At 42.1% G+C, this 14,242-nt stretch overlaps 1 protein-coding gene across 4 annotated transcripts in view; it reads right to left on the bottom strand.

Moving 5' to 3' along the window:
• Window positions 1-13,287, bottom strand: part of LOC146789998 (putative RNA-binding protein Luc7-like 1) — a 183,268-nt gene extending 169,981 nt beyond the window's left edge. The window contains exon 1 of one of the 4 annotated variants that reach the window (XM_085628318.1): window positions 13,089-13,287. In XM_085628318.1, coding sequence (XP_085484444.1) covers window positions 13,089-13,149 — 61 coding nt within the window. In that variant the 5' untranslated portion in view covers window positions 13,150-13,287. The remainder of the gene's footprint in view (window positions 1-13,088) is intronic. The other 3 variants (XM_085628320.1, XM_085628317.1, XM_085628319.1) reach the window with 3 other exon arrangements.
• Window positions 13,288-14,242: the final 955 nt, after the last annotated feature.

The following is a 14,242-nucleotide window of genomic DNA, read 5'->3' as shown; positions in this document are numbered from 1 at the left end:
ATTGCCTATGGTCACAAAATTAGGCCAAGTGGTGAAGCTGGGATTCATGCAATGTTTTCAGGTTTCGCAATTGAGTTCAGCCACTAGCAATACATGCTTTGTTTCCTCTACACCCACTAGTGCAGCCCTCGGACACACCAAAGACCAAACTTTGTAGCTCCAGGGAAAATTTGAGTACCCAGTATGCTCTAGACTCTATATCATGGGAGAGCACGTTGTGATTCAAGCTGTTAGTAATGAAGGTGCGATCACATCTGTCTGTTCATGTAAGAAATGTGACATTGATTGCTGAATTCCAACTGTAATAATGTTGTACTCGTTATGACTGATTGTTAATAAACTATTTTTTTTTATTAAAAAGGTGCACAAAAAGTGTACATTAGCCTTGAGGGATCTCAACACTGGTCCCAAGTTGCCATCTTGAAGGTCTTATAAAAAGGTATGAAACACCCAACTACCCAGGTACTTGAAGAACTGGGGAGAACAAGCGAGCCCAATTGGTAGGTTGACTGGTTGCTGCTGCCCAGGTAAGATGGGAAAAATAGGAGTCTGATTTCTTTATCTTGAGGCCTGCCAATCTTAAGAACTCCTCCGGGCATGCCAAGCGTGGGTCGCCCCTAGTCATCCACCACCCAGATACAATAAGTCATCTGCATATAGGGATATAATATGCTCTTTTCCCTCTAGGAGCAATCCCTGTACTGCACCCCTCTGCCTAAAAAGCTCTGTCGATGGCTCAATGGCCAAAGCAAATAAAAAGCGGGACAATGGGCATCCATGCCTATTGCCTCGGTGAATACCATATGCAGCCGAAACAACCCCACCCCTCCGGACACGTGTCGTAGGATTAGTGTATAAAAGACCAACCCATCTAAGCCATCCCTCAGCCAAGCCCATCCGCTTCATTCCCGCCTGCAGAAAATCACATTGCCTTGATTCAAAGGCCTTCAAGATAGACGGACATTACCAATGCCTCTGGAAAATTTCAATATTAGGATGATGGAGAATATGGTAAAGTTGACAAAGGTTACCAGAAGTGGACCTAGTTGGTATGAATTCATATGGTCCTCATGTATGAGGCACGGGATGAACGGAAGCGATCTGATAGCCTGGATTTTACAACCCATGTTCAATAATGAAAGGGGACAGAACTCAGGTGGGTATGCTGCCTGGGATTTTGACTTCAGCAGAGGGACCGAAATTGCATCCTTAAATGAGACCGGTAGCAACCCCTTACACAGTAATTCTGCATACAGAGCCTCCAGTCTAGGGGCCAGGGATTGTGAGAAAGCAGACTAGAACTCTGGTAATCCATTAGGACCCAGGGTCTTACCAGTTGCAATCGACTTAAGGCACAGACAGTTTTTGAACAAATAATCCCATGTTACTCATCAGTTCTAACTGATCACGAATGCATTCTAATACTTAAAGCACAAAAATAAGTGTCTTTTCTTAATATTGTTGTCTATGACCTTGTATCTTGCTTTTACAGTGTGATTGAATTTAGGGTGAATGTAGACATGACACGAGTGGGTGTGAACAACAATGCTACACACTGCTTTGTACTGTTTAGATTTTACGTATGTTTTGAATAAGTTTGTGTCAGTTTTCAGTCCAAGGCTGCTGTTCTCATATGCAGTTCAAGGCTGTGTCCGCATATATCCTTGTCTAGTGTTAATTATGACTATATGTTAGTTGCCCTAGGTCTGTACACTTATCATTTTTCCATGCCTAGAGAACTCACTCTCCTGCAGGGGGCCTGGTCTTTATATTGTATATGAATAAGTTGTGCTTTTTTTCTAGATATTGTTCATGCAATGGGGTAATTCAAGGTGTATGTAATATGTATCTTGGGGTTCGTGCAACACCAACAGAAAAGGGAGACCTAACACTACAGAAGGAACGTTTGCACTGTTTAGTTACATCAGCGGAATTATGCCTGACAATATTTAGCACACAAGTCCCTGCACAAAGTAATTCTCTATTTATAGACAAGCTAATTCCCATCTTCCATTTTCTGCTTTATCCCCTCTCTGGGGGTTAATGTCTGAACATAAGCAGTGAGTATTTTCATGTTAAACATGGAGCCAGTGACCTGAAAAACCGAGAACATGTATATCTTGGTTATATACAAGACATAAATATCAGGGATATTGCTGCATTTAGATGTTGCATGTACATTTCTAGATAATGTCCAGAAATGTTAATAAAGAATTACAACACAAAAAAGGACTGTTAATGGAGTGCTGTGAGCCACTAATTCATATACATGTAAATATAAGTCACTGGGTTTGAAGGATTCTGGACTTCATGAGCAAGTTATGCAATGCCATGAGCTCCATTCAATTTGCATCGGGTGGCAATTTGGATGTGATATGGACAGGTCAACAGATGAACAGGGTCTTTGCCCAATCAAGAGTGGCATCATAACATCAAAACCTATATGAAATTCTACATATGTAGAAACTACTACATCTTTACTCCAGGCAGTATACTTGTACTATGGTTCATCCCAGTACTGATACCAGATTAAATTTCACAAATAGTGACCCCTCAAAAGTCAAGGTTAGCTTAATACTGCAACAGGTAGGGCTGAAAATGCAGTTATGGCAGTATCAACTGGAGTGGAAGACCTAACAGGACGTTTTTAGAGTATCTGGGGGGGGGGGGGGGGGATCTGGGTTAGGGGGGGAGAAGAAGATTGGTTGGCCCCAGCCACAAGCTTAAATGGTAGAAGAGTGAGTAAGAAATATAACCAGGAACAGCTGGAGTTCAGTCTGGGGAAGGCAGCAACCCAGAGATCAGTTAAGATGTATAGAAAAGTATATGGAAACGGTTCAAGTTTATTCAGCACAGAAAAACACAATCCAAGCTAATTTGAAATAATTCCTTGGTACTCTAGAGGCTTAAATAAACGTGCCCAGGTATGAAAAAATCTAGGCTACCCAATCACTGCATAACCAGGATATATTGTGTTTGAGAAAGAAAAACTTAAGTGTAAAATTCTGCTGAAAGGGGCAAGTATGTGGAAAGGTACAGAGTAGAAAAGGAAAGTTGTCAAGTTAGTATTACATCAGCCTTGGAAACCACAGCAAAAAAGAAAATGTACTTTGTTCAATCAACAATGGGATGATTTCAACTGCTCACTTCACTGGATCGGTTAGATTTTATAGTATACCCACAAACAAAGAAGCAAAAAAAACTGAAAAAGTACACTGGAGGTTTCCATATGGCTGCTACTTGAGAAATGCAAGTAAACGAGAAATCTACCCTCTTGGGTGTTAAACATCACTTCATCAAAAAGAGTACACTGCCAGTTTGAATTAAAGTGGGGTAATGAAACATCGGAATGATTTTTCACAGTTTAAAGTGGGACGACATGATGATACTTAGTGGGAAAATACAGAATTGTTTATAAGTAATTGAATGTTCAATGAACGTATACAGGGACATGTTTGACTCCAAAATAGGAGTAATAGAGCACTCAAATATTCAAACAGTCCCACATTTTACCCAGACCAAATATTCCAATGGACTCCTTCATTTTTTGGATGGCTCCACAAATGCTGGCTGTAAGCATGTTGAGCGGGGGTGTGAAAAAACAAATACTCAGAGGTACTTTACATGGTCTGCATGATCCCTTACAGGTCATTTTCTGGTGTACATGCATAATACAAAATAACATACTAGCTTTGTCAATGCTCATCTAGCCCTTTACGATTAACTTACAAATATGGTCTATAAAAAAAAAATAAAAAAAAATTAAAAAAGTGTAGGGGGTAGAAGTGTGTTTGACTGCCTGAGATGGCGCGATTACTGTTTTTGTGCAACAGTTCTGCTGTCAGTGCAAAATCTCCGTTTTACTTTGGAGAGTTGTTGAACTCTCACTTTCAATTCTTAAAGCAAAAATTGCACTATGCGTGATGTGAGCATATGTAGGATTGAAAACAAAAACACAAAGCATCTGTGAAGTTTTATTTAATTTAGGGAGTTTTATAAAGCTCACACATAACCAATGGTACAAGAGTGATGCCCTTCGGAAAAAACCCATACAGTTACAAAACAAGTATAGTTCAAAGACAAAAGGTTCAACATCTGTGATCGTTCGCCGGAGGGGCAGTTATGAGGCTCAAGGCTTCTCCATTTCCAAAAGAAAGCGTCAGGTGGTCATCGGTTCAACACTGCGCTTGGTCGTTACGGTAGAAATCTGTTTAGAAGCAACCTTTTAACTACTTTCATGAAAAACAGGCTTTGCTCGAATCTCAGGTGGGATGGACTTCCAGATTCTCTGGGAGAACCAGGAGATGGAGCAAAAGTAATTCCGTTTTCTAATCTTAGGGGTTACAGACGTAGACGGTTGGCACTGCTTAGAAGCGTCAGCATCCTGAGGTTGTGAGCAATTGTTTAAGGTGCATCATTATAATAGGTTGTTGTGATTTGTTGGCACACAATTTTCAGCATGATCCTGGCTTCAAAACAGAGCGAGTGCAGAGGCTTGAGAGATGGAATGATCTGGTTCAACAGTCTTTATCCTATGATCAGTCCCGCTGCAGAGTTAAGGGTAACCTTGAATGAAGCTATTCGAGATTTTGGAAACCTGTATGGGTTGCACTACAAAATTCCAATCTGGATATTACTAGGGATCGATATGCGATCTTGAAATCAGGAGGCGTGGTAAAGGGTTTCACCTTACTGAGTAGGTTCAGTTGGTGAACAGCACTTCAAGCGGATGCACTTATGGGTGCTTTCATGTTAAGGTTTTTATTCAGGGTGGTTCTAAGGGATTTTGTTGATTTGATGAGGACTGCTTTGCAAATTATGGTATCTAGGTGGTTGATCCATTTTGAGATGGAGGTGGAGCTAGCTGTTGGATGGAGTGATGAGTAGGAATTATGTTCAGCGTTTTTAACTTGGGGTACTTTCATGCCACCAACGTTTGGGTTTTTGATAGGGTGTCATTGTGACAGTGGAGGTCCTTCAGTGGGATTTTTAAGTGCAACTTGGGGTCATCAGAGTACATGTGGTATAGTAGGTTGGCTTGTTAGAGATCCTGCCAGAGGCTCCACATAAAGGTTGGAAAGGCAGTGGCCCCTAGATGAGCTCTACATATTACCAGGGATTTTCAATATAGTGTGCTGCCCACTTAGACTCATGAGCTATCTTAAAAAAAGGAGGTGAACAATTTCAAGAGAACAGTCCAGTCTGAACTGCCGGTCCCAAAATGCTCGTTTCTGGGCCAAGGACAACCTGACCTGGCAGTTCGAGCTGGACTGTTTCCATGAGGAGCAGGGTCAAGACTGATTTGCAGATGGTTGGGTCTGAACTGGGGTGGCATACAGAGCAAAAGAACGATGGATTAAACTCACATCTTTTGACTGGGGGTGAGTGGTTGAAAGGTTTCAGGTCTCAGTCCATCTTGTTGGGTTTGCTATGTTTGCCCTACATGGCCACGGGTATGCCCAGACGTGGGTCCCTTGCTTGCTGTGCCATGGATTCAAGATAGCCTGGCTGATGAGGGGTGATAATTCAAAACCAGCCCCAGAATGTGTTTCCGGTCCAGGGAGGACCTTGCTTGGCAGTTCTGGCTGGAATGTTCCCATGAGGAGCAGGAGCAAGACTGATACATATGGCTGGGTCCAACTGGGGAAACATCGTGAGCAAAAGGAAAATGGATTAAACTCCGATCTCTTGACTGGGGAGTGAGTATTTGAAAAGTTTCAGCACTGCGTCCATCATCTTATTGTGTTTGAACTGTACAAGGTATGCGCCTGTTTTTTTTCTGAATCAAGAGTTACTTGCCCAATCTTCATGCAGTCTTTGACTTTGGTAACAATCTTCATCCAGAGAGGGTGGGAACCAGCTTACTGATGTCCTTAATGATCTAGGAGGGGATGGGTCACTGAAATGTGAGGTATGTTTCACAGGAGTTATTATATCATTGATCTCATCTTCATGGACATTTTTAATTTTTTTTTCCAGATAGCCCCATTTTTGGACTTCCTGGGACAGAGTATTACAACCGTCTCAAAAGCAGACATTTCCATCGGAGTTGGGAGGTTTGGGCTATTCAGACAACTCCAGTTTCCTTATTGGTCATTTGCGAAAAATTCTTTAATTTTCATTATTTTGTCTTCAAAAACATTGAAAATTTATCACAAGACTCAGTTGTGATGTTTGTGTTTGTGGTGGGACTATTGGTTCCAGTTTATTGTTTGACAATTTCAAAGAGTTTCTTCAGCCGTTTTCTGGTGTTATCTAGTTGATATGTTTTATGCGTTCCATATGCTATTTTTGTAATTGTTTCTTCTCTCTTGCACTCCTTTCAGGTTGCTTGCCATGGGAATATTCCCACATGACCTCTCAGCTAGTCATGATGTCCTCCTTTCTTCATTTAATTGTCTGTTGAACCATGAGTGAGCTATCTTGTATTTCTGCCTTTTGAGGCACAGTGGGGCTGCTAATACCTCCAATATGTCCGTCATTGCTTGGTTACAGTAGTCTTAATTCTTGCCCTCTTTGGTTAGCACTGGGGGGAGGGGGGACCCATTTCAGTTCACATTTCTGGATTGTTTTGACCAGTGTTTGGGTTGGAGTCCTTGGTTCCTAGATTACTCTGACTTAGTTAAGATGTAAAAGAATTGAATGGTGGTCTGACCAGTCAGTTGGGATTATACAGCAGATTATTATAGCTCCTTTGCATAAGATTAGATCAAGCGCAGATCCTTTGGCACAAGTCAAGCCTGTGCAGGCCTGCACCAGGTTTTAATCAGTGACCTTGCGTACTTGAAGACTGCTACATCCCATCGATGGTGGTCAGAGAGAAACAGGGAGGGAAGGGTGCTGGACATGTTGGTATACGTGTAGAGTGCTAAATATTTTGTTGTTCTGGAGGGGTGTGTGTCCCTCCAGGTGAAATACTGCAAGGAAAAGCTGCAGCAGAGTGCAGGTCACTGGCCACAATGGCAGAGCAGAAAAGTATACGCTGTGGAATTGTTTAAATGCCAAGCTATCAGATTTCTAGATCCTAGCCATAGGTCGTCTTTTAAAGCCTTGCACTTTTGTTACAAGGCACATGCAAAAAAAGGACCACAGGACCTTTAATCTCTAATCAACCTTATATACCAGTGAGAAATCTAAGATTGGCTGAGGAGAGGCTGGCATCTGTCCCCTAAACAAAAAGAGCACGTTCTGGGGGCAGTTCTTTCAGCTAGCTGGCACCGAAGCTGTGGAACTCTGCCACTAGCAGTTCATCAGATTCAGTCGGAGTGCGTTTTTAGGAGAAAAACAAAACATTAACTTGCTTTTTTAATGTTGGTGTTTGGTGAGTTTAATTGCTCCATTTGGGGCCGTGGATACCTGTACCTGGCGCTGGGACACCTCTTAAGGTAGCTATGCACTCTATAAAAAGTTATTTTGTTGGCGAAATTAACAGGATTCCTTGAGCAAAGAGCATACGGCTGTTCGAGAGATTTGTGCATTGATCTTGCACGTCACTGGGGTTGATGTGGGATGACTCATGCAGGGAATTGAGAGGGAGAGTTGCAACTAACCTTTCAACAGATCCCTTTCCTCTCCTACATACAACATTGAAGGATCCAGCCCTTTCTCACAAGAACCCTGCTTTGTGGTAATGCCCTTGCTATACCTGGTCTCTGTGTGTGTATTGGCTCTCTGTGCGTCTCTTCAAGATTTAACAATTGCTACCAGTGCAACATCTGTTATTGTAGGTGAAGATAACCAGCAAACCTACTGTCCGTTGCTGCACCTTTTCTTCATAAAAGTGGCTGGCAATGACGCTACCATTATTATACCTGTTCTCTGCATGAGTTGATTTTCATTTTGACTGTCTAAACTGTAGTTCTCTGCAAGGGAACATTGCATGGTGGTGCTTCTCAGAACCATACTCATACAAATGTAACAGCCATGCTTCTAAGTTCTGGAACTAGCCAAATTAAACATGCTAGCTCCACTGAAAAGTGGTGCAGCAGATCAATTAAATCTTTAGCGACCCTAATGAGATGTGTGGCTACTTCTCCACTGACTCACTGAAGCAGTCTGTGGTGTCCAGTTGAAATAATCTCTCAAAATACAAATACCATAGATATACTCCCCAGATACTTCATGCGAGTCTTTTTACAGCAGGGCAATTTTAGGATCACAACTATTACATAGTTCTAGTAAGTATAAAGTACACCATTATGTGCAAAATGATTTATTCTCTATATAATAGAGTGCATAAATGACACTGCATGACAGTAGGACAACAATTCCCAGTCAGCACTCCTAGTCATGTTACCTTTTTAGTATCTGAAAAACTGTCAAGTAACCTGGTTGATAACGGTGAGGGGCATAATGACAATAGGGCACCTGCTGTACATGTAGCGAGTACAAGGGCCACATCACCATGCACTTCATGTCTGTATTTTCACAGAAGGGTGCACCAACACAGACACTCTGCCATTCAATCCTACTGATTTATGGAGCAGGTATAGTAAATGACTAATTAAACAAGGAGGTTTCACTAATATTTTGCCAATTGAGCATGCTAATTATTTTACAAAACCATTCTCTTGGGCTTTGGCAATTTGAGAAAGAACGTGCAACAGCTTGGAAAGCAGGCATGCAATATGAACATATATTAGCTAACAAAGACATGCTTAGCATGGCAAAGACTTTGTGCTAGTTCACGCGTTGTTTCTTTCTACATCCTCAGATTGCAAACTTCCCTAAAATGCCTCCACCCGTTATATTCCTAAAACCTTCCCAGAATAAAAATGACCTCTAGTTCAAACTAGCAATTGTTCTCTCCTTTCTATGTGTAGAATGACCCTCTCCTTACCCTCACTCCTATGCATACCTTACTCTTACTCCAAGTGTAGGCTACTCAGTCACATGCCTGTCTGCCTCACTTTCTATTATTGCATTTCTGCAAATTGCCACAACTAATTTCATAGATTACAACCTCCCGCTCTTAGAAACCATATCCTTGCAACCTAACAAACCCTAATCTGTAACACCAAGATAATACCAATAATCAACTATAAACTGTAAAACTTGACAAACAACTGTGTTCTGGAGTAGTGAACAACCAACTGTAAAGCACTTCAATGTCTCGTCAACAGTAGTAAGCGCTATAGGAATGAAATAATGATACACATCTTGATTATACACAGGAAGCAATTACTTAACTAAATTGGGCTGGGACAACTATTCTCGGACATGAATACAGGATACAGCACTACTGAAAATTAGAGAAAGAACACAACGAAAAGATATGAATTATGCGATGTGAACATGTTGCCACAGAACAGACTTCGAAGTCATTGTGTATTGGCTGATAAACTTAAAGAAGCATACATAGTCGGGCTTAGCAGGCGATGGTGAGGCGCCAGGGCGACTGAGTCCGGAATCTGGGGATCACGGTTCAATCCCCAGTGGCAGATTGGCTCAGCACCATGTGACTCTGGGCAATAGCTTGCTTAATCTTCCCGACGGCCCCCAGCGCCTAGAGACCCTTACGGGTGAGTGTTCGCGCTTTACAAATGTGGATATTATTATTATCTAGAGCACGAGGGGGGGCAGCCACAATGAAAATGGCACTACCGTCAGGTTGTAAGGATGGGTGGGGGATGAATTCGACCTAGGAGTTTTTGGGATGCCAAACGTCAGTCAGGGACAGACGATTAGGATGAAAGGATGTGTTATAACGTGATTTCTGATAATGCATCTTTTCCCTTGCTACCCATTCCCTGCTGCTCAGCCAGTATGAATGTGATGTGTATGTGGAATGTTAGAATGCTTGATGAGGTAGTGGAAAACTGCAGTGCCTGGTGGATTGGAGTGTGAGACAGTTGGAGTGTGTGGGCTGAGCAGTAAGGATGCTGCTCCTTGTGGGGCTTAACATTACATCTTCTTACCACCCGATCTGTAACTAAGCTTAAAAAAACCTCTTACTTAGCTACCCGACAGCTACCTCTGGACTTCTTTTGGACTGAAACAAGGGCGATGATTTGGAAAAAAAACCTGCGTGTTGTGAAAGATTACCTGTACCTGAATAACTGTGCTGTAAACTACTAAAGAAACTTGTGGTAAAAAAAAGCATGAAACTTGAACGTCCTTGCTAGCCCCACCAGTGGCCTCTACCACCTGCCTAGGGCGTTCAATCCTCTTGACATCTATTGATGTGGACATCAATTGGGCACTGAACAGTGTGCTTTGAAGATTGACTGCCTTCTGAAAGGACATTGTGTTGCTTGAGGCAAGCACCCTACAATCAAACTTCTGTGAAGCCTGCTGTCATCTCGTACTGGGAGAAGCGAGTTAAAGGATTCATCCAGTTGTTGACTGCAGTTCTCGCAGTCATTGGGCGACAACTGACATCTTTATTTGGGCATCGAACAGCAGTGAATAAATTACATTTTGCAGTGCAGTGTCAACATTATCCTTGATTTCGGCATAGGAAGTCGTTCGGATCAGTTTTGGTGTGGTAAACAGAATCTACACCGCTTTCCTTATTGGCGAGTCTTTAACTGTTTGAGGATTGCGGTTACCCTATGCGGCATTTGAATTGCCTGCGCGCCGCAAGCCTAACCCAAGTACTGTTGTGCGTACACCTTACCCAAGTCTTTGATGTTGGGTGAAGTCCTAGCGCAGTTTTCGGATGTCACCGTTGATCACCAGCTGCCTCGTGCTGTCCTGCGAAGTTAGAGCATGCACCTGCCGTGAGCCACCCGATGCTATTCTTCCTTGTGTGCAGCCACCATGACTGTCTGACTTTGCTCCTCAGGCTGCTGTCAGCAGGAGACAAAACAAGCTTTCCTCCATCCGATGCGGACCGAGATTTTCCATCAGAAGTCTACATTTCTGTGGCGTGTCTTTTAACGTGAGAGCAAGTTAGTTACCTTTTGCTGTATTGTGTCAAATACTGTGAGCAATGATTTCAGCTGTATAACTGTTGGACTGCACCATTTGCATCTCCAGTGTGGATTTCAAAATTAAGAATTTACCAGTACCACCTTTCAGACCTTATTCACACAGTGGTGTCCAGCGGCAATTTGTTGTTGTAAACTATGCAGTCGTGAAGTTTACTTTCGGGTCAGTGATTGCTCACCAGCGAAAGATATTTCCTGTTTTGAATTTTTTTTTTTTTTTTTTTAAAGCGCAGGACCATACATGTTTTACCATCTCAGCCCTAATGCTCTCACTTGAAAATTCAAATGTGCATTGTGCGCAAGGCAGCAGGAACCCCTGCTCCATTGGGTTTCATTTTCAATTTTACTTCAGGATAGTGCACTTCCTATATTCTTTGATAATGTTTTTTTTTCCTTCCCAGCAGGTCTCGGGTATTAGGTTAGAGTACCGGTGATATTTTCTCCTTATTTTTTCTGCTTGAGTTTTGGATCTTTTCTGCATTTGCGATTTAGAAGGTTTAAAAATTATTATATTTCACATGTATCTAGTATCCCTCTGCCAACTTGCATGTAAAACCCTACATGTATGTATGCTTTGAAGTAGTTTTTCTTCTTACCACATGGTTTTAGCTGCGATTGCTTATGTACCTGGTTTTGCTTGGTGTGTGAATGTGCTTTGCAATTTTTTTTTTCAGGGGGTGTGTTGATGGGTCGTGTACCCTGTACTTTTGGTTACCTAGGGGTGCGTTGATTTGGGAGGGGTGGGTCGATATTGTGTCTTTATTACACCTTATTGTTGTCCTCCATTCTCCCGGTCCTGCATTATATTACCATTGCATATATTCTGTGCTGTGTTTTTATTACACCTCATTTGTGTCCTCTATTATTCCTGTTCTGCATACCATTACCATTGCATATACCATGTGCTGTGTTTTAATTACACCTTACTGGTGTCCTCCATTCTCCCTGCCCTGCATACTGTTATCATTGCATTATTTTTTGTTGTTGTTTACTTTTGAGTTTTCAAATTTCCAATTATTATTTGTATATTGTATATTTCTTTCGTACTTATTTTTATTGTGCATTGTTGTAGAAATCATTATGTTTTTGTTTTCCCAAGCGAGGATGTGTTAGAACTCGATTAACTAATTGTTTTTTTAAGGGAAGTAGAGGAGTTATAAAGTGATTTCTTAAAATTGCGTCTTTTCCCTGGTTACCCATTCCCTGTTGCTCAGCCAGTATGAATGTGATGTGTATGTGGAATGTTAGAATGCTTGATGAGGTTGTGGAATGCTAGAGTGCCTGGTGGATTGGAGTGTGAGACAGTTGGAGTGTGTGGGCTGAGCAGCAAGGATTGTGCTCCTAGTGGGGTTCAACATTACATCTACTTACCATCTAACCTGACCTGTAACTAAGCTTAAATAAATCTCTTATGTACCTCAATAATGGCTACTTCTGGACTTCTTTTGGACTGTAACAGGAAACTCTTCGGATCAGTTACAGAACTTAAACCCCCCATATTTGATGGGTAAATAAAAAGACCGGCAAAACTAGAAAATTAAAAGCTTGGAATTGTTGAGTAACGTGCTACAAACCTATGCTATGAATGCAATTGGTCATAACCACTTATCCCATTTCTAAAGGCGCATGCACCGCTACGTACCCTACGACAAACAACAAAACATCTCCCAGCCCTGCGACGATAAAAAAAAAATGTAGTCGTTTGACCATCTTCAAAGACGAAAAAACGCCGATTACTGAGTCGTAGAATATGAATAACAATCTAAAAACGACTGCCCGATACTTATGAGGTAAATCATTAAGTAGCGCCTCTTGTTCCTCAAAATGGGAACATTTAAAGTTTCTTCCTCAGAGCTGGATACCTCGGCAGGCCAAGGATCCCGCCCCGTGGTACCCGTGCCCTAGCCGAGCCCCAACACCACCAAACACGACAGGAGTATTCCTACGTAGCAGTGTAACCACTGAAACTACTCAAATACAGGCTTGGCTTCTCCTGGCATGGATATTTAGTAGGTTTCCCTCAAACCACATAACTGCCTACGCAAGCCGCTCTTCCATCGCACGCCATGTTTCCAGATCTCGCTCCCCTACAACGAAGCAGGATTGCGCAAGGAAGAGAATGAAAATTGTCGCCATCTGACTACCCTAAACACTCACCGTCTCTAGACGTGCCCATCAGCTGGTCCAGCAGCGCCCGCATCTGAGCCTGGGCCGACATCTTAGAAGGCTCCCCAGACTGGCCAAATCCGAACCTCTAAATTACGCTCCCGCGCGTAACTCCACAGAGAAAATGGAGGCTGCCTCTAGGCCTACGGGTCCAAACGGCGAGCGAAGATGGACAAATTCACATCGACATAAACGAAAGACTCCTATTTTGAATTGCTACGGAATACTGTCCTGAACGCGTGAATACGGCAGCCACATTGGAATGGTGCTTTGAGTTAAGACTCGAAATACAATTAAAGGTGTTGGTTCATTTTCATCTTGGAACTATCACAACTGCTTAGAACATCTAAGTCATACATGTTTGAAAGATGTAAAACGTTACTGAATATACAGAAATAGAGCCGCTTGATAATTATATTTCGTCAAACTTGACTAGCACCCTTCAATTCTTCAATGAGGGCGTTTTGCAATATTTTTTTTTGTGTGCATATTTATATTGCGCGAACGCGACCCGAAGGTATTGGAGCGCTTTACACGAGCACCGTACGTATTTACATTAAACATTCAGGCTCAGGGAGATTAAGTGATTTGCCCAGAATCACAGGATGTGGACTTGACCTGGAGGTTCGAACCCTGCTTTCCTGCACCAAAGTCGGCAGGTTAAGCCCACGGACCACATCCTCTCCCCTATATTTGCTATATTTTAATTTGCATAGCGCAGATATGAATACGGCATCTTTATTATTTCACGATACATATTCCAAACTATACACGCGATCAAGGGACCATAATAAGATTTAGGGGACCCCTATACAAATGACTCTCTACTAGGAAAGTTATACGTGATAGAAATCATACACTGTCTTAGAAGACACAAACACATCCATATACATTATAGGAATAAAATGATACATGGATTGTTTAATGTATTGAAGTTGTATTTATAGAACGCATACTACCCCTAAGGAGGCTGTCGGGGAAAAAATCCTTTAAGCAGTGCAAATCATTTAATCACCACATCTGCAACAAAAGGGAGTACAAAAAGGTTTATTGTACATGCCAGACTAATTCAGCTGGGAGAGTGATGTGCTATGAGCGAAGCACAAGTCAGTCTCAACTAACATACACTTCAAGTCTACTTCTTA

Source organism: Triturus cristatus, chromosome 10 (assembly GCF_964204655.1).
Source record: "Triturus cristatus chromosome 10, aTriCri1.1, whole genome shotgun sequence".
NCBI lineage: Eukaryota > Metazoa > Chordata > Amphibia > Caudata > Salamandridae > Triturus > Triturus cristatus.
The sequence above is the reverse complement of the archived record's forward strand: the minus strand, read 5'-3'. Positions and strand labels throughout refer to the sequence as shown.